The 25,097-nt window shown below is 42.3% G+C and overlaps 1 protein-coding gene across 4 annotated transcripts in view; it reads left to right on the top strand.

The window, feature by feature from the left end:
• Positions 1-24,558, top strand: part of mrtfab (myocardin related transcription factor Ab) — a 41,821-nt gene extending 17,263 nt beyond the window's left edge. For 2 of the 4 annotated variants that reach the window (XM_072456568.1, XM_072456572.1), the window contains 17 exons: positions 3,245-3,310; positions 11,046-11,101; positions 11,181-11,256; positions 12,347-12,508; positions 13,160-13,323; positions 13,412-13,546; positions 13,774-13,842; positions 14,409-14,593; positions 16,546-16,717; positions 16,826-17,185; positions 19,281-20,219; positions 21,149-21,358; positions 21,455-21,541; positions 22,351-22,494; positions 22,601-22,693; positions 23,101-23,161; positions 23,239-24,558. In XM_072456568.1, coding sequence (XP_072312669.1) covers positions 3,245-3,310; positions 11,046-11,101; positions 11,181-11,256; positions 12,347-12,508; positions 13,160-13,323; positions 13,412-13,546; positions 13,774-13,842; positions 14,409-14,593; positions 16,546-16,717; positions 16,826-17,185; positions 19,281-20,219; positions 21,149-21,358; positions 21,455-21,541; positions 22,351-22,494; positions 22,601-22,693; positions 23,101-23,161; positions 23,239-23,801 — 3,542 coding nt within the window. In that variant the 3' untranslated portion in view covers positions 23,802-24,558. The remainder of the gene's footprint in view (positions 1-3,244; positions 3,311-11,045; positions 11,102-11,180; positions 11,257-12,346; positions 12,509-13,159; positions 13,324-13,411; positions 13,547-13,773; positions 13,843-14,408; positions 14,594-16,545; positions 16,718-16,825; positions 17,186-19,280; positions 20,220-21,148; positions 21,359-21,454; positions 21,542-22,350; positions 22,495-22,600; positions 22,694-23,100; positions 23,162-23,238) is intronic. The other 2 variants (XM_072456570.1, XM_072456571.1) reach the window with 2 other exon arrangements.
• The last annotated feature ends 539 nt before the right edge of the window (positions 24,559-25,097 follow it).

The raw sequence follows: 25,097 nt of genomic DNA, 5'->3' as shown, positions 1-25,097 counted from the left end.
ATTCTGTACTGCAATATGAGTCCAAATTAAGATTCTTAATAAGAAGCATAACAATCAATACATACATTCAATAACAATCAATAATGTTATATTCCCATGTAAAATGTTGATGAACTTTTCCACTATACTGAATTTGGAGATTTTTGTTATAGAACTTGTTGGAAGCAGGTGTAAGGCAAGACTGATTCTGTGGCTCCTGCCCTCTGGTCCTACAGCTCACATTTTGTTAGTATGCAGTGCACTTGTGCTGCCTGTTACCCTCCTGTGCTTGGGACAGCAGTGCAGACTGTGAGTGGCCTTCACCTTGTATTGTCCTTGCCCTCTGCTCCGCTCTCACTAATGTACTTGATGCTCCCAGATGCTACCTCGGATCCTCACAAGTGATGAAGTCGCAGACATAAACAACCGTTGCAAAATTTCCATGGGCATTGTCAAGTTTGTGAAAAGTGATGTGCTTTCAAGTATGTTTTGTGCTGGCCGGAGTTGCGGAGGTCGTGGGGATCTTTGGGGACAGTTGCAGACATGTTTAATCAGCACAAGTGACACATGAGCGAAGAAGGATTAGCCCAGTTGGCCATCAAAACCTTGGCATCTCCCTTGCTGACCCCTCGCCGCCATTTTTAAACTCTTAATTACTCAGACTTACATACTATAGCAGGCTTTATGCTCTGAGCTGTTGATGTAGCGGTTAGCAAGAGTGCGCCATTCCCATGCTCTCACAATGACTTCTCTAAATCGTGGCTTGAGTTTAGTTCCCACTTCAGTTTCTTAAAGACCGGTGGGGGACACTTTTGGCATTGTCCTAGTATTCCATATAAAGCTGCCCTGCCTTTTCATCTCTTTTCTTAAATTAACCAAAGCGGCCTTCAAACCTGATTTAAACCCACAGTGTGTGTTATATCATCGCTGAGTGGGTTTACAGGGACACCGCTTTTTAATGACATATTTCAAACTTCAGCTCTTTGTCATTACAAAGAGAGCACGGACAGAAATAAGACTGCTTTGCATGGTTTAAAAGGACAAGAAGCTCTGGGCTAATTCAAACTGTTATCAATGTTTGTCATCTGTAGCCAAATCAGTAGTGCTTTGTACATGAGTTAATTTATTCATTAAACATAGCTGAGTGACACTAACATGTTCCTAATGTAATCATTAGGTAGTTCTCCTTACATTTTAGAATTTTGTGTTGACATTTATTGCATCTACAGTAGTTTTCCTGCAACACATTTTTTTTTTTTAATTAATTCTCAAAATTTTTTTATTTTTTTTGGTGACATCTTATGATAACATTTATATTCCTTAATACCGCACTTTCCCCTGAGAAAACAATTTTACCATGCACGTTTTTGTGTTATGCACATTGAAAAATACACAGCCAGATGTGTTATTCGCACACTGAGATGGTGGTACATCGTAGGTGTCAAAGTCTTCTCAGTGACACTAGTGCATTTCTTGTTCACACTTGTGTTTCCTTTGATTTGTTTGAGAGGGACATCATATTGAGGACAGTGACGGCCTGTCTGTGCGAAAGAAGGCGACTGAGATAGTGTATGATTCCCAAAATAAACTTGGGTCCTTGGAGGCGTCCAGCACCATGGCATCTTATTCCACACACCAGCTGAGGTGTGCTGGTCATGTTTTGTCTGGTCTTGTCCAACACGTGAAGCCCAAGAACAGCTCCCTTTGGTCGTCACCAGGGAAAATGAATCCATCAAACCTGCAACATATGAAGAAACGCATCCATGTTTAGAGCTACGTGTTTACAACGTGAATGTGAACTGAGATGTTGATGATGTTCAGATGAACTGAGACTAGCCAAAGTACGCAAACATGTGGTGAGATACAACAGACAAGAGCTGCAGTGTCCCTTCTGAGATTTACGGAAGACAATGACATTTAGCTTGATTTATGAGGGCTGCAGTGTTGCTATCCAGACTCGGGCCACTTGTCATAACACATGGCAACAGCTAAAACGGAGCGAGGCTGACTTATGAACTAGCATGCAGGCATTGATGATGTCAGTGTTTTAGTGTGAGGGAACAGGTGCTATACTTAGACTCAGATAAAGATTGTTTTGTTAAGATTGTTTTGCATTGATTTACATATATTTACAATACCGCAGGCATTCAAAGTCATAGTGAAAAGACCCATTTGCATCTTTTGCTAGAAGATGACATATGTTGAAAAGTCTTGTGCTATCTTGATGTTGAATACTAGACATTTTTTTATTTTGTTTATTGTTACTGTACGTGTGCATTTCGTTACCTCAGTTTCAAACCAAGCTACAAAATCCCAGCACACTTGTTATTACTTGAGTTGAACTTTGATAGCTGTTTTTGTCAAGTCCAACTCTGTAAAGGTTGTTGATGACAAGACCTCACTATTGTAAACTAAACATAGAGTCACTCAGTCACACTCCTCTAGTGGGAGCAGCTGGGATCTATAAACACCACACTGACTTCACTGGAAATAGTATTTAGTTTAACAGCGGGCTGTCCTCTGAATAGGACTCACAAGTAAACAAAAGAGGTCGGAAAGAAGCCCAGTTACTACAGCATACACACAAAAACCAGACCTGCTAATGCTAATGCTCTTTACACAGGCGCTGACATAGTGACATAAGTGACGAGCCTGCTTTTTTGTTTATGTTCTTTACACACTGCAATATATGTATAACAGTGCTGCAGCAAAAACAGTTTTAGCCTAAGAAATTGAAATGGTTTATTTATGTTTCTAACTGCAAGCAAAAGCAAATTTCGATTCTTCCTGCCCTCTCGCTTTTTCTTGAAATTTTTTTTTGCACCCTCTCGGTTATGCAAGTACGGTAGTTCCTGTTTCGAATTTAGGATGCAATTGTGCCCATTTGTGTATACATACATTCAAATGTCTCCCCATTAAACCCGATATACATGTTTTCTTTATTCTTTTTTAATTACTAATGTACTATTAATGTTTTATTTATAATGCTCAGATTAGCACGTGTACACACAGATGCACACATTCAAAAGTTCAGAAAGAGGAAGTGAATAGTACATCCTCCTTGAACCCGCCTCTTGCATAGCTTTAAAAAAAAAAAAAAAATACAGAAGAAGGAAATGTTATTGGCGCTTCATAAAGCCAGCTGCACTTCATTGATACACACCATTTAACCATTGGGAACCTACAGACATTTATGTGGAGCTAACGGCTTGTTCATTCACCATCACTGACTTTGGGATTCTCTGTCTTCTCTGTCTCCATGCAGTCCTCCAGCTCAAACTCCAGCAGAGACGAACGCGAGAAGAACTTGTCAGCCAAGGGATCATGCCACGTAAGTCTCGAAAATTCGCTCATACTGCATTTTACTCACAACTTTTCATAGTCGGTGCTTGGGTGAACTGTCCGTGTACTCAATCTGTGCGCACTCACCCTTTTATCTTTTGAATCGACTGGAGATCTGATGTACAAGAAATGCTAGATTTGATGAGGAACCTTAATGCAGTGTCAAAGCGGGCTGCAGCCTTTACTTAACACTGACCGCTCTTTATCACATTGTCTTGAAGTGTCATATGCAGTGGCGTCTTAGCATCACTTTGTGTTATCAGCTTTGGCAGCTTCCTCTTGTTCTCTTGCCACTTCCTGATTCGGAGTGTTTCGCATAGCTGGAGATATTTCAGAAATATTTGATCAACTTCATTTTAAGAAAAGTTCAGTGCATTGAAGTATAATAGAACAAACAATACATGATGCATTTTAGGTGGTTTAAATGTAGGTTCGTACATAGGCAGCATCTCATAAAAAGCATGCAAACCACAAGCTTAACCATTGACAATATACTGTATTGATTATATTTTGTCTTATTATGATTAGTGAATTTATTATTTATTATGCTGTGCAAGTTTTTTTCTTTTCATTGCTCCTACCGTATTTTTTTATTCACTCCTTGGAAAGTTTTTTTATTTACTCCTCAGACAGTATTTTATTTACTCCTCAGACAGTATTTTATTTTCTCCTCAGTTTTGTTTTTTTATTTACTACTTGGCCGATAGTTTTTTGATTTGTTGTTTCACGGATTTTCCTTGGCATTTTTAAAAGGATAGGATGGAATAAAAATGAAAATACATTTTTATTTTCCCATTATCAAATCACATTTCTACCATCCAAAAGTTGGAGTTGAATTTAAAAATATTTTTTTATTCTAAAGAAATTTCTTGAGAAATTTCTGTTTAAAGGTGGTATGGACGATATTTTTCAGCAAATTTGTTATCATATTTCCTCGTGCCGTGGATAAATCATTTGTCCTGCCACGTATCAATCATAAAACGCACCTACCGCTCACCTGCAGCCGCGTCAGGCTCGTCCCCACATTTCCGCGTGCCTAAGCGCATGGATCTATCATAATATAGTTCCCTCAGTGTACGGGGCAAAATGAAGACGGAGAAAGACAGTTCGAGCTGACACAGAAGTGGACAGAAATCTACGGGAGACGAGCGATGCGCTCCGTTGCACTAATAAACAAACGCACGTGTGTGTTGTATCAGTCCACACGGGGGAGTGCACATGCACACTTCCACCTGCGTTCTCAAATCGCCGAAAAATCGCCCATACCGCCTTTAATGGAAGGTGGAACTCATAGTGATCAGACAGAAAGAAGTCCCAGACTGACTTCTCAGAAAATGAATCATCCCCTGACCAAACAAGTCAGTTTGATAAGCTTTATTGAGTCTTGACAGGAACACAAAGTGTGCAATGAATGAAAATATCTTATTGAGCTAGCTTAAATTTGGCCACAGTGATTTGATCCAACGGCGTAGTAATTTTTCCCACACTCCAGTCGTGAACGAGCAGCTCAGATCATCGGGACAAGTAGCGGTCTTACAATTTGATCAGAAGAAAACGTGTGACTCCAGGCGAGCTGGACATGTCGACATGAGGAGGACTTGTGCTACTTAAATGGCAACGACAAAATGATTCTGATATAATCGTTCAAGACGCGTATTCTTCATTTCCTCGTTCGAACGAGAGTTCAATGAATGGGAGCGCGAGCCAAAGCCACGCCCACCCTGCATTCTTCATGTTAATCTACCGGTCAAGCTCATGGATCTATGGTCAAGCCGTGAGTTGTGGGAGCTCTCTGACGTTCTGACAAACTCGGGGTAGTGCAGAAATGGTCGGAGGTCGGAGATGCTGGTGCAGAATACATTTTTTTATTTTTATTGAGGTTTTGGACCAAAAAAACGGAAAAAACGGATTTGATTTTTTTTTTTTTTTTTTTTTTTTTTTAAATCTCCGTTTTTGACGTTGGCTGGCTCGCAAAACAACTTATTAAAAAACACTCGCCTTAGACACATTTTTTTATTTACTCCTCAGACAAAGTTCTTTATTTACTCCTGGGATGTCAAGATTATTCAGTATAATTGTGATTTTTGTATTTAGGTCACAAGGTAATCGTAAGAACTAAAAAAATAAATGTAGCTATCTTGGAAGTAAAATGAATTCAATCCATAGTTAAAAAAATCATCTGAATATGAATTACTTTTTTATTTGGCTGTTTTTGTCCCATTGACTTTAACTGTGACATCCTTGTTCACTCCTCAGTAGTAAAGGCTCATTAACAGTCAACTGGCTTTAAGTCTTGTTTCTCATCTGCCCTGGGGCTGACTGGTCAAGTGTGGCTGCTGAACACACACGAACAAATCCATGGTGTCTGAAATGTCTGATCAGTGACATTTGTATGCTGTTAGCTGCGGGGAATTCAATCCCAAATGTCTTCTGATGCTCCATGTAAATTGAGCATCTTTTGAGATAAAACATTTCAAACATGCATTTTACAAATGCACAAATTCACTTATATTTAGAATGTTAAAATTCAGGCCCATTAGCCCACTTTATTGCCATACGTCCTTTCAGTTGTTAGTGTAAATTCCACTATTGCTCTAGTTTGAGACGGTATCATCTTTATTTAGCTTATAATTGAAATCACAGTTACTTCTATTCTGTCAATTCAATTTATCTTGGTTTCGTCTGAAATCACAATAGCGGTTGCCTCGATGGGAAACAGTGAGAACAGATTTAACAATGTTGTCTGGAAATGTCCCAGCATTCTGTGTCCTTAGACAAACGTCCCAAGCTCCCCGTCCTTAGACCATCACTCAGGAGGAGAACCAGTTCTTCGAGGCAGATGAAGAACCGTTCATCCGGAGTAGAGACAGTTTCTCCAGGCAGTTGAGGGTCTTCTGGACCCACAGGTCATCTTTGTGCCTGTTTCACTCCCCACAGGGAAGTGAAAGAAGGCGAAAAATTTATGAACAGAAATGAACAGATTACAAGTGAAATTAAATATTAAATATTGTTGATAGGAAAAGTAGTCAGAAGAAGAGGATAGTGCTCAAGCTGCCATACTTCCCCCAGCATAGTTGCTCCTAGGGCAGCGTAGCTGAAACTGTAGGTTTATATTTTTGTTCTTAACTGGTCTGACCATAAGCGATTTCAAAGAGGAACAGTTTTAAGTCTGGTCTTAAATGAAGAGACTGTCTCAGCCTCTTTAGCATGGACAGGAGCTGATTCCATAACACAGAAGCTTGGTAGCTAAACGCTCTACCTCCTACTGTGCTTTTAGACTTTTGGGACCACCAGAAGTCCTGCATTTTGAGAGTGAAGAGCTCTGTTTGGATGATATGGTACTATAACATCTTTGAGGTAGGATGGGGCCATGTCATTTAGGCTTTGTAAGTCAGGAGGAGAATTTTAAATTTGATTCTAAACTCAACAGAAGTCAGTGAGTCTGGCGTAATATGTTCTCTTCTTTTAGTTCCTGTTGGTAATCTTGCTGCTGCGTTTTGAACCAGTTGAAAGCTTTTTATAGGTTCTCTAAATTACCCCTATAGAGAAAGTATAGACCTAATATATTAACTTGTAATCTTTTGTGATACTTTTGTTTAAAAGGATTAGAAAAGTGTCTTTGGTCCAGGTTTTGAGTGGCAGAATGAACAGCAGGTGATACATTATATTTTCAATTACACAATGTTTGTACTTGAACAGATGAATTCACAATTATGTAGTTCATGTAATCTTTGGTTTATGGTGCATTTTACATTGCCGAGCTCTCAGGTCGAAAAGTTCCCTTTTGCCTCGAGAGTACACGGTGTTCTACTTTCTTAATACATTCCCCTTATTGCTCCACCTTTGCACATCTCACTGTTCTAGAACTACAGCCTCACTTTAGCATCAAGCACATTGTGACGCTGACGAGTACAAAGCCTCATAATAGTAGTCGGAGGCTGTCTGCATGCTAACAAAAGTAACTAGAATACAATTTAGTAGATGAATGATTGGGCTTATAAGTCCATTAAGACTGCACTTTACCACTTACTGTACGTGGACTGGAGAAGAGCCGTAATGGGCTCGCATTGAGCCGCATCCAAGTGGATATTCAAACGCATTATCAGTAAGACGAGCACAAGCATTTAACCATGCATTTGCTGGTTTGAAATCACCATTTGATAGTGAGAATATTATAGTACAATAGTGAAAAAAGTTTTGAACAGTTAATCTACAGTTGAACAAAGGCGGAGAAGAGTCAATGTTCGTCTTGACATCAGAAAGTTTGGATTGGATGTAGCAACCAGCAAACTTAGATTAAATGGTACACTCTGATAAATAATGATTTGATGAGGATATTATAACAAAACCAAGCAATACATCACCACTTATAATATTATATGACCAGGACATTTTAGTTGAAAAATATTTCAAATCCCTTTGTCTATTAGCCTGTTAGCAATTGAGTATAACATAGGTGTGGCCAATATTGACAAAAAGGAATATCTCAATATATTTCTGGAATATCCTAGTAATGATAAACAGATGAGATGTTGTCAACCCAACAAAAATGGGTTAAAACATGTCTTTAAAAGTTATAGTTGAAGTAACATTTTCGGGCAAATGTGAAATGTCTGTAAAATAATGGTATATGGTGATATTTCTGCAATTTTAAAGTTTACAACATAATTGTTTTCATTTTTGGCACAGGTCGTGGGAAAGTCACAGAAATATTGTAGTGTAGTTTAGGTGAACTTAGTCAGTGAGAGACTGTTGCACAAGTCAGACTGTTGGGGCAGTGCAGCAGGAGAGGGCTTTTCTCATAGTAAGAAAAGTAGTTTCTGCGAGTCTTAACCACATCCTCATTCATGGCATTCAACTCTTCAGTAAACTGCTTCTTTGCACAGAAAATGTGTGTCATTGTGAGACTCTTTGCATTGACTTCATTTAAAGACGGAACATAACAGTGAAGTCATTGTTTAAAAAAAACATTGAAATAAAACTCTTTCTCATTGTTGACCTGGGCCATAGTAAACTGCTACACACATATATAAAACAATTGCACATTAGCACTAATCTAACAAGAAACATTGCAGGAGATAAAAACATGACTAAAAGCACAGTTCATTGGATTCCCAATCTTTTTTGTTAATTAATAGAACAAAATCCTCTGTAAGAACCAGCTCACCAAGTTTCAGTTTGGATTAAAAAATGTTCCAAGCTGTGGGAGCAGCATAACTGAACGCCAACTTCCCCCAATCAGTTGAGTTTGTAAGTAGTGAACACTTAAGTGTAAATTAATAACACTATTTTGAATTTTCCAAACTCTTAAATCAGCGAATGCTCGCTACTTATATTATTATGTCAGTTCAACAGAAATGTCTTTTAATTGTAGTAGTCAATGTTTCATATCAGACAAAATAATCTGAAATCCTTGAATATTCAAATTGAGTGACTCTTCTAAACAACGTTCATAACAGTATTTGCATTTCGATGTATTGACCACCTATATATTGATCCAACACAGTCATAGTTTCATAGTAGAGTTTCCAGAGTAGTCATAGTAGTCAAGTTTCAGATGAATTTTGAAATATATAATTCAAAAATAATTCCGCAAAATTATAAAAATAATAACCCTTTTGCAAGATCAAAATTTATGTTGAACTACATTGCATTTTTAAATCTAATCTGCAATGTCCTTTGAATATTAAAATGATGACTCTTCTTAAGTGAAAACGCCATCAGACATTTTTGATTATTTTTTATTTTTTTTCAACAGAATGCAGTATTTATTTGCCACATATATTTGTGGCCTGCCCAGTTTCCAGTCCTGCAGTTGTCAGTCAGTGTAAAGCACAACATGAGTTTACTGGCACCCTTCCTGTTATATCACAGCTGCTATGTAGGTCCTCTTTAACGTCAGGGCCATGACTCCAGGAATGCCCCTGGCCCCTGCCCATTGCCCCTGCACCTCTCGTGATGCCCCCTCTGTGTCACCCCTCTGCGACGCACATACATTCAGCTGGAGGTCCTACTCAGGGATTTCACCAGCTGTCCACCAATCAGATGACTGCCATCTTTCATCACGGCAACTGTCGCCATCCTCTCAATATCCTTCCCCAATCCGCCTGCACAGTCTAGTTTGGAAGAAAGGAATGTGATTATTTATTTTAGTTTTTATAGTTAAATTAAAAAACATAGTTTTGTTTTCAAGCTGCACTATGTAACTTTTATCAAATCCAAATCTTGCTTTATTTAGATTATTAGTATTAGATTTATTTAGCACATTCTATAAACATAAGAGTATACACATTGTTACACAGATAAAAAGCTATAAAAAAACAACATGTCGTCAGCCACTTGTCTCCACTCGATTAAGATGTTTTCCATGTATTTCCGAGCAGTAAAAACATCTAAAATGAAGCAAATGCTATATTGACATGTTTATCATCCATTTGCGACAGTAGATGAATTGAGTGTTTATTCTTTGATCCGAATGTCGGCGGTTCGAATCCTGCTCTCGACATTGGGTACACATCACAGTCAGATCCACTGGCCCACAGGTTGGCGGTTCAATCCCAGCTCCCACAGATAAATACTGTGTTTGCGTCCTCACCCCCAGCGGCTGCGCACACTGGATTATGAATGTGTGTGAAGTGGTGAATGGTTCCTTGAAGTTAGAAAAGCGCTATTTAAACAAGAACATTTACCATTTAATGTCTGTTTGGGACATTTCAGGGGAGTAACGACCTTACCGCTCCCTGCTGGTCTCCAGAGAGCTATTACTCCACCTGAAATGTAATATTTTGCATCTTTTTACTATTATATTTAAAAGCAACTGTGTCCCTTCCAATCATAACCATCCTAGGCAATATGGGGGAAGTGTCTGGTCCAGGAACACAAACGCTAAAGGAAAGTTTTGAACCAGCAACATTCCAGTTTGTCTCTTATTACTTCACACTTTGCGTCAATATTTTAAATTCAAATACCAGCACAGGAATTTCTGCTGGTTTCTAAAATCTGTTCCACTACTCTGCTGTTGTGTCCTTGCGCAAATCTGGATGCATTATCCATTAGTGTATGGCTGGTTTGCTTTATTGAGACACTTCTTTACATTAATGGACATTAGGAACTTTGTGTCTGGGAAGGATATGGGAGAATACTGCAGTTGCAGACTCGTCGTCATCGTTCTCAGAAACATCAGCGAAAGGTCTATTCATTCCCAGCACACTCCCAGACCAGCAGTCATTACAATGTCTCATCCGTCTGATTTTATTGTTTAGACAAGTGCTGACGATTTACTATGAGCTTTTTACAGAAAATTGATGAGAAACGAAATGGAGTCTGCGGTGTTTAACTGTCAATGCACTTAAAGCAGTTACTGGATATGAGAGATCCATTTTGTGACAGAAAGGACTTTGTTTTTCTCAATTAATCTAAAATTATAGTTAAAATCTGTTAACTATCTGTTATATTTTGGCTATTTCACTTACAACTCTTCTCACTCTTTTGAACTGACAAATGGGTAAAGCATTTCTTTTGTTCTATTGAAGCCCTCAACTATATTTTCATACTGCTATTCTATCCTACCTACTTTACGTATTCTCAAACTTGAAACATTTTGTGGTCTTTTATCATCACATCATCATCTCATACATTTTCCCCTGACCTTTTCTTTTCACTTGAGCTTTTGATGTTTGGTATGAACTCGGCATAATTTATCTCTTTCTTTTAATTCACTGCAGCACTGAAGAGTCCGGCAGCTTTCCACGAACAACGCAGGAGTCTGGAGCGAGCAAGGGTACACTGCCTTCTTTGGTTTAACGCTTCATCACGGTACGCTGTCTTTATGCCATTAACTTGCTCTATTTTTCCTTTAGACCGAGGACTACCTGAAAAGGAAGATCCGGAGTCGTCCTGAGCGCTCGGAGCTTGTGAGGATGCACATTTTGGAAGGTGAGGGAGGGGTGAGAAAAGAAGACTATGCCCTTAAGTTTGTGTGCTGTCTGTAAACAGCATTATGTTGGACAAAGGTTATTGAGTACAGACAAGTATGCTTTGTTTGTCACACGGTCTGGTCTCTTTAAGTACTATAAGTGGAGATCAGAGGTGGCAAAAGTACTCTTATTGATGATGAGAATTCAAAATATTTCGACTCTCGGTAGAATATTCTCATGACATGCATCTCACAGTAAAATATTTATTCCATTTATTTCCTTTTAAAATGCCTAAAATAACAGTTCTGTCTTATGCTCTGGTCTATGTTGTTCCTTCTGTTTTTCTTTAAGCCAACAAACTTCTAGTTTAGTTATTGTGACAGCCACAATATATAACATTACAATGTATTTTTCATTGTTAAGATAAGATATTCCTTTACCCTAAAAATACAGTATGTGTCACTGGCCGTGTGTTGCGTAACACAACCAAACTTCCCTCAATAAAGTTCATAGTCACCATGATCAACCGCAGGCTTATTTGCTGTAATCATGCTGTAACATATTTAAACATTATACATAGTGCTGTTTGAACAAGGGCTGAAAAACAAAGTAACATTTTCTTATTTTCCTATTAGGTGTCTCCCCTAATAGAAAAAAAATATCATCATATTGGTTTACTTTGTATTTTGTTTGGTTTGTTGCATTTTTGTTCATCAATAATCTAAAAATTTGAGAAACATCTTCTCATGCGCAAATGATGTCTTCAATCTGAGGTACATTTTTGTGCAGGACATCCAAGCTGGTTTAGTTTTTACAGGTTTTACAGGGTTTTTTTCATCAGAGGAACCAAAGCTTTTACTAAAGTAACAGTACTTTTACTTAATACTAAATATGACTCAAGTAGCAGTAAAACTACTATGAGAAGTACAATTTATTCAAAAAGTGACTCCAGTAAATGTAACTCTTCCCTCTCTGCTGGTCATATCGTTTATTTTATTCATCTAAACAGCGAATTGGAGGTCAAACGGTCAAACCTCAATGTATTTAAACCTACAATGTTCTGTCTGCTTAACATTTTCCTCATAAACACACCGCGTTCCCCTCCACAGAGACGTCTGCAGAGCCCTCTCTCCAGGCCAAGCAGTTGCAGCTGAAGCGCGCCCGGCTGGCCGACGACCTCAACGACAAGCTCTCCCACCGGCCCGGCCCCATCGAGCTGGTGCACAAGAACATCCTGTCTGTGCCTTATCCCGTGCACAACGCCCTGCTGGGTAAATGCTCTCAAACATGTTCCATACGCACACATTCAACGATCGCATTCGTCCGTCACCATTCTTACAAGTTTGAGCATGTTTTGGTGCTCCTATTGTACAGTACGTTGTCCATGAGGAAATCTGTAATTACCATTTGGGATCAGGGCGTGCTGTGAGACTTGCCTCATATGCACTGTGTTTGGACATGGCTGTTATGAAACCTGCCAATGTTGTCAAACTTCTCTAATCTTCACGTTAAGCAATTTATCATTTGACAGTTGTGGTTGGTCATTGTTACAATACCGATGCTGGTTCTTCCAAAATATCCCCAACACAAGATCTGTTTCAATAGTGATGATATAACGACCGCTGTTAATGTTAATAAACTGCATAAAGACTGTACCAACATAGGTCTGAACCAAGATTATACTCGGACTAGACTTGTACAAACCAGGACTAAATCAGAATTAAACCAGGTCTAAACCAGGATCAACCTTTTAATATCTAATTAGATCGTTTGGAGGGCTGGGTTTGGTCCTTTTTACTTCTAGGCTTTTTACTTCGATTTCAGGTAAAGTAGCTACTGTTTGCTGTGCCAAAAAAAATCCAATTCAAATGAGAAAATTGCTATAAACTGCATTGAAATGAAAACTTTGCCTGCGTTTTCAGATTCTCCAAAGGGAGCCGGAGGAGAAAGCTCGTCTCTGGATGAAGACAGCAGCGATGCCCTGTCTCCAGACCAGCTGACCAATCACGACTCTCCTCTGAGCGTCTTCCCTCAGATGTCTCCTTCTGAAGCACTCAGCCCCAGCGGAGACCTGTCGCCCACACAGGTAAGCGCAGTAACAAAGAAGCACAGTTACTCTTACAGTAAACGCGACACAAACGATCTGAGACTGACGAGAAATGTTATATTTTCAGTTCCTGACGCAGCCGCCGCCGCCGCCCCCTCCGCCTCCGCCTCCTCTCCCGATGAGAGACTGTGAATCCCCTCTGTCTAAACTCACCAACGGGACACCAGTGATCTCCCCGACATCCCGCCACATCCATGTCAAGGTACAAGGATTATTCCAGATGCTGAAATATGAATTAAAGGACACATAGTGCAATTGTATGTACTCAAAAGCATGTAACAATACAAATAAAGCATAATACGCATCTTTTAAACTTGACCTGAAGCGGCCCTATTTGTAAAACTGTGCATCCCTGCCTCGTCTCCTCCTCTCCTCCTCTCTCCCTTCTCCTCCCCCGACCTCGTTTTTCTCACGCTTTTCCGTCCACAGTCCCAGTCGAGGAGCAGTTCGGACCGACCTCCCCAGAGATCCAAGAAGGCCAAAGACAACAAGCCTAAGGTCAGCCGGCGCATTCCTCTGTTTTGAAAAGGCCTTAACAGGGACAGTCACCCTCAAATGAGTTCAACACACGGGCGACGATGCGTTTCACGATTTGTTGTCCGTCTATAGAGGTTTTTTACTCTGCTCTATGGAGGAAGGGGAAGTGTGTATAACACTGTACACTTGTTTATCTAGTAGATCAGTTTTGGTTTAGTATACATTTAGTTTTGATATCAAGTGTCAAAGCGCCCCGGAGGGGAAGCGATATATAAACGTCTCTATTGTTTTAATAGACAGGAAGTCCTATTTAGAATGTCATGTCACACAAATACTTCAGCGCACAGCTAAAGAGGTCTACCAAACATCTGTAAAATGGATAACTTAAAGCTAAAACGGTGTTGAACCTCCCTATCCTCATAACATCACACCACGTTATAAAGTTTGTCGCCAAAATAGTGTTTTTAGTGCAATAATATTGGATCCTTTATTGAAACTCTTATATAGTTTCTAGCTTATATAGTACTTAATAACCCTAAAACAATTTGACCTTTTACAATGACTAAGCAAACCGACATCTCTGCTAGGTGAAGAAGCTGAAGTACCACCAGTACATCCCTCCGGATCAGAAGGCGGACAAAGAGCGCCCCCCGCAGATGGACTCGTCCTACGCCAAGCTGCTCCAACAGCAACAGCTCTTCCTCCAACTGCAGATCCTGAACCAGCAGCAGCAGCACTACAACTACCACACCATCCTGCCGGCCCCGCCCAAGTCAGTGCCTCCGCCGTATTAGCGCTTATTCTTACCGTGAGGTGTCGTGACGGAACTCCCACCCATTTCCTCTTGTAAAACTAAATAGGCTGATGTATTTATGCGGCATTTGTGCACAACAAGGTTACAGGAAGTGTCTGTGGCCTGTTTTTTGTGCAATATAGCAATTTGGCAATGAGTCATTGAAGCCAAGAGGTGAACAGTAAAACTAAAAAGCATGGCAGGTGTGGAGCAGAAGAATTAGGCCAGAGGGTTACTCATGAAAAGTGACGTATTGTTGATTTAGCATAATACTGTAGGTCCCATTTAACTGAGTGTCATTTATTGAAAGGGAAGCGTTTTCCAGTTTTAGCCTCCAAATATAGAAGATATTTTTTATATGTGATTTAAGTCGGTGTAATCCCTCATTCGTCCAGGCGTGTTCCATAGTAGAAAAAAGCTTCAGTTGTAGTCATCTGGACTCAGTTAGAAAAAATAGACGTTTCGACTCTCATCCAAGAGTCATTGTCAATAAAAGAATTTAGATCGAGAACTCCGATATTAATACTGTTCTGTGGTAAGACCCGCCCATTGGGCGGAGCCTTCCTGAAGTAGCAAGAGTTGTTTGTTTCAACAGAAACTCCCCCCTTGTATCTACCGAGCTAGCCTATTCAGAATTTTAATGGGCTATTAGAATCCTCTTTGTCTTTGTGAGACCCTGGCTCAACCACCCTGAGTACCTGATTAGCATCTAAATGTCCTTGTCCTGGTCCTCTACCTTTCCAGGGGTTCAGTATACCATTATAGATACCAGGAAGATTGAATCTTAGCCCTCCATTTCTGTTTAAAAGAAAGACCTTCTTTAAACAGAAATGGAGGGCTAAGATTCAATCTTCCTGTTCTCGATCTAAATTCTTTTATTGACAATAACTCTTGGATGAGAGTCGAAACGTCTATTTTTTCTAACTGAGTCCAGATGACTACAACTGAAGCTTTTTCTACTATGTGATTTAAAAAAAAAAAAAAAATATATATATATATATATATATATATATATATATATATATATATATATATTTTTATATTTATAATTACATATTTTATAATTAGGCTACCCCAAAGAAATTGTCTGTTTGCTGTAACCCGAGTCAACATTTTTTAAGTGGGTCGGATGGTAGGCAAATTCTTATTTTTTTTACTTTGAAGGCAAAAAAAAAGATCCAAATTTAGCCATTTTTTGAGTCGGAGTGACCACCAGGGGTCAGGCTTCAACAGTCAATGACGGAAAACGTCTCAATCAACCCGATCAGGAGACTAAATCTCACGATTTTAAGACGTTTCAATCGACCGCTATCCTTTATTTTGGTAGCGAAGGCGAGCGGGGGGAACATGCGGGTGACACGGGCGCCGCCATATTTGTTGTGATGACGCTGCTGGGCGTGTGTCAATCCCTGAATGCATTGCGTAAAACACCCTGACAGAGCCTGGCATGTACTATGGACACTTCAGTGGCACCGACAGAGGCACTACAACTTGTTTAAGGCAATCTGTCGTCATTGACCCGCGGTCTGTTTCGTTACAGACACATGTGGGGGTGTGACTATGAAGACGCACATGCGTTGCGCATGAGGATGAAAGATAGGATAGCAAGCGTGATAAAAATGTTCGACACGGTGGTTTAGGAAAGTCCGGTCGGTGAGTCGGCGAAATAATTGAAAAATGAAAGAATTTGACGTCTTTTTTCAACAAAATGCTGATAAAAAAAAAATTCAGTCGGCTAGTTTCACACTGGGTCGGTCGGGTTATGGCAAACAGACATATTATTTTGCTCAGCCTTAATATTTTTAATTTTATTGCAATAATTAAAGCATATACCTGTTCCTGTGTTTGATGTTGCCAACACTTACAAAAAGCTTTTGGGATTTTGCAATGACATATTCATATTTTTTAACCAGATGTTGTCCTTCCTTCAGGCCTCTGAATGAGCATCCTCCAACTACCAGCTCCGGCCCCTCCCCTTCCCGTACCCTTGCCACGACGACCACCACTGCCTCCTCCAATCAGAGCGCAGGGGTGAGATCAACTCAAACTACAACAGCTGGAGCCAAACCCGGAGCGCTACCCTTGAACCTAGACGAATTCAAGGTAAGAGTTAGTTCTACAATTTATAAAACATGTTGGCGTTACTTATCTGTTTCTTGTTCTCTGCTTTTGAGTCGACGTCCATTTATAAGGTCATTTCTCATTCTTAAGGTCGCCGAGTTGAAAGCGGAACTGAAACTGCGTGGACTGACCGTCTCTGGAACCAAAAACGATCTCATCGAGAGGCTCCGCAACTACCAAGAGCAGAACGGTGTGAAAAATGCACTGGCCGCGACCATTACCAGCACCATCCAATGCTCCTCCGTCACCAGTGCCACAGAGCCACTGCACTCTGGGGAGATGGGCATCAAGATCAGCCTGCCCTCCATGGCTCAGGTCCATCCGCACCAGATCATGAGGTTCGGCAGCACCAGTTCCAGCCCCCCGGTGTCGCCCTCCCCGTCTGAGCGCTCACTGGCCGGGATGAGCCCCGACGAGACCAGCTGCAACGGCGACATGTTTGGGGAGATGGTGAGGGCTCAGCGAAAATCAGCTCCTGTAGTAGTAGGAAATTGTTCACACCATTTTACCATTGATTTATTTGTGTTTTTTAATAGATAATATTGTTAGTTGATTTTGTATTTACTAACTTAAATTCTGATGTACCAGTTTTTATAACAACATATTTTTGCACTCACCAGTATAAGGTAAACTATATCAGAAACTCATGAGGCAAATTCAGTTTCTGCTGTTGACTGATCCTTAAATGCTGCCTGGGCAACAGAGAGCACAGCACTCAGGGACCCACATCGCCTTGGTCAGCACCACCTTAGCTGGAGGATTTTACAGATTGTGTATGTTTTGAGTCGCCCATTAAAGGACAAATTCTTTGCTAAATTAACTTTTTTGAGCTTTTAACCAGCTCAGAACATTGTTCCCTAATCAAAAACATACCTGAAGTTGTATTTAGCTTCATTAACACTTGTTTGAGGAATCCTGTTCAGCCTCTTTCCTCTCATTCCTCTCCCCTCTGAGCCTCCACTCCAAATGCTAAATTTCCCAGATTTGTGATCCGTTCTTCTGTTTATTTTTAAAGGGCCTGTACCTGATTTTTTTTTGCATGCAATAAAGCATCCATCCATCCATCCATCCATCTTCTGCCACTTTATCCGGGGCCGGGTCGCGGGGGCAGCAGTCTGAGCAGGGACTCCCAGACCTCTTTCTCCCCAGACACTTCCTCTAACTCCTCCGGGGGGATCCCGAGGCGTTCCCAGGCCAGCCGAGAGACATAGTCTCTCCAGCGTGTCCTCGGTCTTCCCCGGGGCCTCTTCCCGGTGGGACATGCCTGAAACACCTCCCGAGGGAGGCGCCCAGGAGGCATCCGGAACAGATGCCCGAGCCTCCTCAGCTGGCTCCTCTCGACGTGGAGGAGCAGCGGCTCTACTCCGAGCTCCCCCCGTGTGGCCGAGCTCCTCACCTTATCTCTAAGGGAGCGCCCAGCCACACGGCGGAGGAAACTCATTTCGACCGCTTGTATCCGCGATCTTGTTCTTTCGGTCATTAGCCAAAGCTCATGACCATAGGTGAGGGTAGGAACGTAGACCGACCGGTAAATAGAGAGCTTTGCCTTTCGGCTCAGCTCCCTCTTCACCACAACAGTCCGATGCAGCGACTGCATCACTGCAGCCGCTGCATCGATCCGCCTGTCGATCTCACGCTCCATCCTTCCCTCACTCGTGAACAAGACCCCGAGATACTTGAACTCCTCCACTTGGGGCAAGGACACCCCACCCACCTGGAGAGGGCAAGCCACCTTTTTCCGGTCGAGAACCATGGCCTCGGATTTGGAGGTGCTGATTCTCATCCCAGCCGCTTCACACTCGGCTGCAAACCGTCCCAGTGCATGTTGCAGGTCCGGGTTTGATGGAGCCATCAGGACAACATCGTCTGCAAACAGCAATAAAGCAAATAAATATATATCGTAAAAGCATCTATTAGAGTAAAAATTAGATCACAGCACTTTCTCTGCATTTGATTAAAAAGCGTTTAATTCTCCGAAGCGGGACGTGTGCCATTAGCATTCTGTTTGTTAGCTTTACCGTGACTGCAAAACTGGCTATGGGCTCAAAGAGTTGTGACAAGCGCTTATAAACTCATCGCAGTAAATATTTAGCCTTAGTATTTAACCGTGTGACATCAGCTCTGCTCCTGTTCTTTCCTCCTCATTTGAGCTTTGCTGCCTAATCTAAAAGAACATGTTTACTCAAATCAGACCATGTGATTAATCTGCGTCATTTTAAGATTAATGCGTCAATTTTCTATTGATTAATCATATGAGTTAACCTGTTAAGTTTGACATTAATCCTGATTGGGGATCGCCTCACAGATTGTAAGTAATACATTTTTTCAGTAGATACCATATTTGTAGTTGTAAAATATGAAATCCCAAAAGCAGAGGTACTCAAGAGCATGTTAAAGGCCAATAACCATACAATATGTGTCCTTCAATGGAAAAGTACAGGGCAACCATACAATTTCAATGAATAACTTGAGATAACATCATGTAGCCTGCCTTTGTGGTCACTTTAAAGCATTCATTTTCTAACCAAAATGGTGTGTTTTTCAGGTGAGCTCCCCTCTAACACAGCTCAGCCTGCACCCGTCGCCCCAGCACCCCTTCAGCACTGGCCCCTCTCTGTCCCAGTCCCTTTGTACCGTCAAAGAAGAGGCCCAGACATCCTGCAGCCTCTCCAAGCTCTCCGCCTCCACCAAACCAGAGCCCGTCGTCACCATGGAAACGTCCTCCCTGGACAAAGACCAAATGCTGCAGGAGAAGGACAAGCAGATCGAGGAGCTGACCCGGATGCTGCGGCAGAAACAGCAGCTGGTGGAGACGCTGCGGTCCCAACTGGAGCACGGCAAGATCGTGAAGAAGGAGGACGAGGACGGCAAACCGACTTGCGTTCAAGTCAAACCCCAAACTCTGATCAAGGCATCCGCGATCCAGCCGCCCACGCTCCCCAATGGTGTGGTGCTGAAACTCAAGAGGGAAGACCCAGAGGAGAAGATGGAGGAGGAGACGCAAACTAAAAAAGTGGCTCAACCCATGCAGTGTTCGCAAGAGACTCTGCTGAGGCTACAGCAAATCCACCGGCTGCAGGTTCAACAAGCCGAGCAGCACAAGCAACAACCAGCGCAAGTCCAGAAAGCCGCAGAGGTGAAGTCCACGCCTCCGAAAGCACCGCAGCTGAAGAAGGACGCACCACTGCTGCTACGGCAACAACAGCAAATCCAACAGCTCATCATGCAGCAGACTCAACACAAGCAGCTGCAGCAGGCCCAGAGTAAGCTGGTCCAACAGAATCCAGTCAGGCCGGCCCCTGGTCCGGTCCCGCCACAGAAGAACCAGGTGCAGATCCAGAATCAGCCGATCACAGCCAATCCCAGGACAGCCAACCAGAGCACGGCCAATCAGAGAGCAGGGTCTAACCAACACAAGAGGCAGCACAAGGTTCAGCAGAGGCAGCAGCAGAAGCAGCCGAAAGCACCAGTCGCCACGCAACAGGTGAAAGACATGTACACAAAAAATATATACGTACGTAGAAACAAGTTGTGGTCCGTGGTAGAAAAGGTTTCAAAGGTGATGGAAATGGTTTTGAGCTCCTTGCGTTCATACACTCCTGAGATCAAATCGGTCCTGCCCAAAGGGAGGAGTCATCAAAAAGTCACCAATCCTATTCTCGAAGACGGTGAGGTAACGGTTTTTGAGAAGGGAGAAGGGATGGTGTGAATGAGGCCTTTTTCGTCAGGACAGAAAAGCCTTCTTTAAATAGGAATGGTGGCCTGAGATACAACCTCCCCTCGGTCTACAATAGCCTCATAAGACCTTGGCAGTAATCAAACCAGTCAAACGCTAATGAGATATGTGATCTTAACCACCACAGCAAGGAGAATAAAACTCTTCTAGCTGCACCAACCATTTCCATCAGATTGAAAATGACTACAGGATAGATAGACACACTCTCGTATGCAAAATGATCATTCGCAAAATAGTGGAAGGAGTTCAAAGTAATGTCACTATCCCTGGAACGCTTTCCTGCAAGTTTACCAGGAAACCGCTTAAAATTAGTTAGACTGGACTTTTGACACATAACGTGATAATAATGGTTTACAATAGGTTTCCGTCACAAAAGTCTAGAATTCCATTTCGTAACTTACGCTGGAGGGTAGAGGTAAATACAACTCTGTGGGTGATGTTTTGGGAAAGAAATACCGGTAACTAAACAGAAAATCTACATATGTTGATCCTTCTTGTCAGGAATTGGCTCCACAAATTTGCCAAAGTCCTGTCAATCATGCCAAACACTGACACATTCATACTGGCAATTAGAATGTCTTGCCCAAGGACACAATTCATCATCCATGTTGTGTCTCTTTGATGCGCACGCACTGTCGTTTTAGCTAAATACAAACTTGGTCTCGTGTTTGCTGCAGCAGGTGACGTCAGTGGTCATAAACCAGCAGAACGGCACTCAGATCCACACGCAGGCCATTTCTCTTGACCTCCTCAAAACCAACGGAGCACCCACGCTGGTCACCGACAGCAACGGCAACCACTACCTGATTGCCCTCACCAGTAACCCGGGAGACGGCCAGAACGGAGTCTCGGCATTGGCCAAAAACAACGGGCGCATCACCCTCCAGGTACTGTCATTTTGCTGAATCCTGACTATTTAAATGGAATAAATCGGAATGAAGTTGTTGATATGATATTGAATGTGTTATTCTGTCGTTTGTCAGAGATTACAGTCCACTCCGAGTAAACTCCCCAGCAGCAACAGTGACAGCCAATCAAAAGAGCAGCCGCCAGCGGAGCCAGTGAAAAAGGTACGACTAGCACTGAACTATACTTTGTGAAATGTGCACAATACTGCCCTCCAGAGGACACTTTCCATAATATTACAACACTGAAGCAAAACGTTTATTTGACATCAAGATAAGTTTGCAAGTTTTTTTTTCCCCTGACAATTACTATTACTTTAATAACTACTTACCGTTATCTTCACTTTATAGTAGTTTTAAATTCTCCTCTTTGAACACGTTTGACACGTTTCTACCACAAGATGTCACTAACAGAACAGTAATCGCAGAACACTTAATTTGTTGTGGCCATCCAAAAAGATAAAATTATTCATCTTAGTCAAATATTTTTTTTGTTTCATCAGATTATTAGGTGGAAATTGAATCCGTCAAATGCAGATGTTTTAACCTGGTTTATGAGCAGTGTCTCTGTACATTACTGGGGCTATTCACATTGTTCTGTCAGCACCAATGAATTCTTATCTTATTCTTGCTCTGGCGTCAAAACTAGCAGAATTATTCAATCACACAGATTGTTGCCATTAAAAGACTTCAGATACAACATTAATGCTGCACATTTGGGAGTATGCTTACCTTGTGTTTTGTTTTTTTAATTGTGGAATGTCCCTGCACTAATTAACAAACTTTTTAAATACATTTTTAACCAAATAAAGGTTGAAATGTGGGGAGTGAAGTTAATAATATCACTGCCTTTGTTTTAAAAGGTCTTGTTTGAATAGTCCAGATTATGATTATCTTCGATAGCCGTCTAGATCAATTTGAAACTGTTTGTCCTCTCTACTCTTGAAACACATTTCGTTGCTGTGATGTCTTAGGCGCAGAAGGCCGGGCTGCACTTAGACGTGAACGACGCCCCCCAGCAGCCCAGCCTGGCCGTCACCGCCCCGCCCGCCATGCCGCCGTTCTTCGACGACTTGTCCGACAGCGAGAGCCAAAACAACATCATGTCTTCTCTCAAGGTGAATCCTCGAACGCCATTTCCCATTTCCCCGTTCTCTTCTGCACATTGAGCTCCATTGATCTCTCTCTTCTTTTCTTTTTCATTTCATCTGTCCGTCACTCCAGAGAGAGGAGGTGTGTCTGCCTTACGACCGGCACACTCTCTTCACCCCTCCCTCCCCCAAACCCAACACCTCCCCCTGTTCTCCGCGCTCCAAAGTATGTCTCCACTTCATCCTTACTTTCTTTCCTCTTTTTAGCACTTAGCAATATCTTCTTCCGCTTTGTGTCTGTCGAGTTTCCGTTTTAAGAGAAAGTGAAACTTTTTGTTGCGACCACAATAGGTTCCAATGTCTGGGCAGTGCCTGTTTTGTGGTCGAGTTTGAAACTGTCAGGGTTGTAAATGACCACATTTTGTCCCCTCACTATATTCTGTTCCAAGTGACAGGGTCAAGAAGTAACACAGATCTAAACTGATAAGGAAGTTGAAAGCAAATAACGTACTAAATGTCCCATTAACAGGGAAACAAAAATGTGTGTCGATCTATATCAGCTATACAGAATGAGTCGTGTCGTCATCTAGGAAACACTATATGCTCAAACACAAAATGTGTTTTTGTTTTCAGGAGAATGGCATGAATAGTCAGCAGATGGACGACCTGTTCGACATCCTGCTGAAAAGTGGAGGTGAGGCGCTGCTGCAGACTTTACTCAAACCCTTCATCCGTGCACTGTTCCCCTTTTCATTTACTTTCTCTTCACAGAAATCCCCGGCTTCAAGTCAAACCCGGACCCCTCCCTGGCCCCTTTGCACTCGGACCCGCCCTCTCCCGCCTCTCCCCCCTCTCCCCTCCACCTGTCGCCGCCCTCCCCCACAGAGCCCATCATGTGCCCGGCGCGGCCCAACCGGGACCCCTGCGGCGTGACGGGGCGCCTGGAGGACTTCCTGGAGAGCACCACGGGAGCGCCGCTGATCGGCGTGGAGCCGGACGGCGGGCTCACGCTTATTGACGACCTCCACAGCCAAATGCTGAGCACGCCCAGCATCCTGGACCACCCGTCGTCACCCATGGACACCTCGGACCTGGGCTTCTCCCCGCACTCCACCGGCCTGGACTTCGGGGACCCGGCCTTGGACAGCATGGACTGGCTGGACATCTCCATGGTGGGTGGTGGGGGCGGGGTGAGCAGCAACAGTGGCAGCTCTAGGGAGCGGGAGGGGGGTACAGGAGCCCCCCTGGTATCACCCCACACGCCCCAAAGCGTCTTCTCTGCTGATTTCCTGGACAGTACGGACCTGCAGCTGCACTGGGAGTCCTGTTTGTAGCCACGACGACGAGGACACTGGCTCACATGTACATGCTGTGTCTTTCTTCATGCACATACAGAGAATATGATGTACCTCTGTGGGCGGGGGGGGGCATATGCAAACACGCACACACCGCCTCACGCTGCCCCACGCCCGCCTCACTGTTACTGATGCAGGGGCCATCACAGGAGACAGGAGCTATCGTACTACTGGTGGTTTTAGTTTGAATAACAAGCCAAAGCAGTTCCACTTGTGTCGGCCCCGGGAACAACAGGCAGCTGTGGGCCACACGCTGAATGTCCTTCACCGGAGCTCACCGCCGTCTGGGTCAGTGCCTCATGAATTTTGCACTTATAAATCGGATTGGTTTTAAGGGGAGGGGGGTTCCATCCCATGAGTGCCACCTTGTGTTAAATGAATCAGCTGAGCCCTGTGTAAAAGTCAGCTGGCCTCACCATGGCGACACAAACCCTTCCCGCACTAGTCAAAAAAGCCCGCCTTTATTGGTTGGCGTAGCTGTTGAAGCGCATCAGTGACAACAGTTTGAATTGAGCCTCTTTGAGGTGCATATTATTGGTAACATTATGGTAGACCACTATGTATTGCTGTATATGGGGTGTATATTATCAATTGTCCATACGAATATTTTTCTCTGCTGGCTTCTTAGAGTCAAGTGGCGCCAGCTGGGACATAAGGTCAGGGCCGAGCCTCCAAGATACTTGTCTTTTTATAAAGAAAAAAAGTGGAAAAAAATAAATATACTAAAAAATCAAAATATTTTGTGTCTTTTTGTGTAACATTTGCATCACAATGCTGTATTTGTATTACCATACAATTTGTGTATTTTACATTAAGGAAGTAGGAAATAGACCCAACAAATGAAGGCACACGTAGCTGTTAATGTAGAAGCCACAAGAGGGCGCAATTGGAGAGAAGTTGATTCACAACTACTTTGGTCCACCTTATTAGGCAGCACTAGAGCTACTTTTTTTTTTTTTTTAATGGAAAGTAAGAAAATAACTTACACATTAAGCGGTTGCACATGTTTTAATAGGCTTTATTTTATTTGTAGTTAAAGCACAAATATAATCATATTTATTGCAATCTATAATAACTGCACCAATAAGGCCTATCATTAATCCAAATGTAAAATGCATTAAACCATTCATTGCTACGTTTATCATAGAAGCAGGTTCCATCGACTATAATATTTTGAGGATTATATGAATATAATTTGACCGGCCACGCCCCCAGACAGGACAGCGACTTATACAGAGGTGCCTCAGACCAGAGCCCTGCAGACATTCTTCTGTG

This window comes from Eucyclogobius newberryi, unplaced genomic scaffold (genome assembly GCF_026437365.1).
Source record: "Eucyclogobius newberryi isolate DKJ021-1_F unplaced genomic scaffold, fEucNew1.0.hap1 SCAF_20, whole genome shotgun sequence".
NCBI classification, from domain to species: domain Eukaryota; kingdom Metazoa; phylum Chordata; class Actinopteri; order Gobiiformes; family Gobiidae; genus Eucyclogobius; species Eucyclogobius newberryi.
This window is presented reverse-complemented; position numbering and strand designations above follow the sequence as displayed.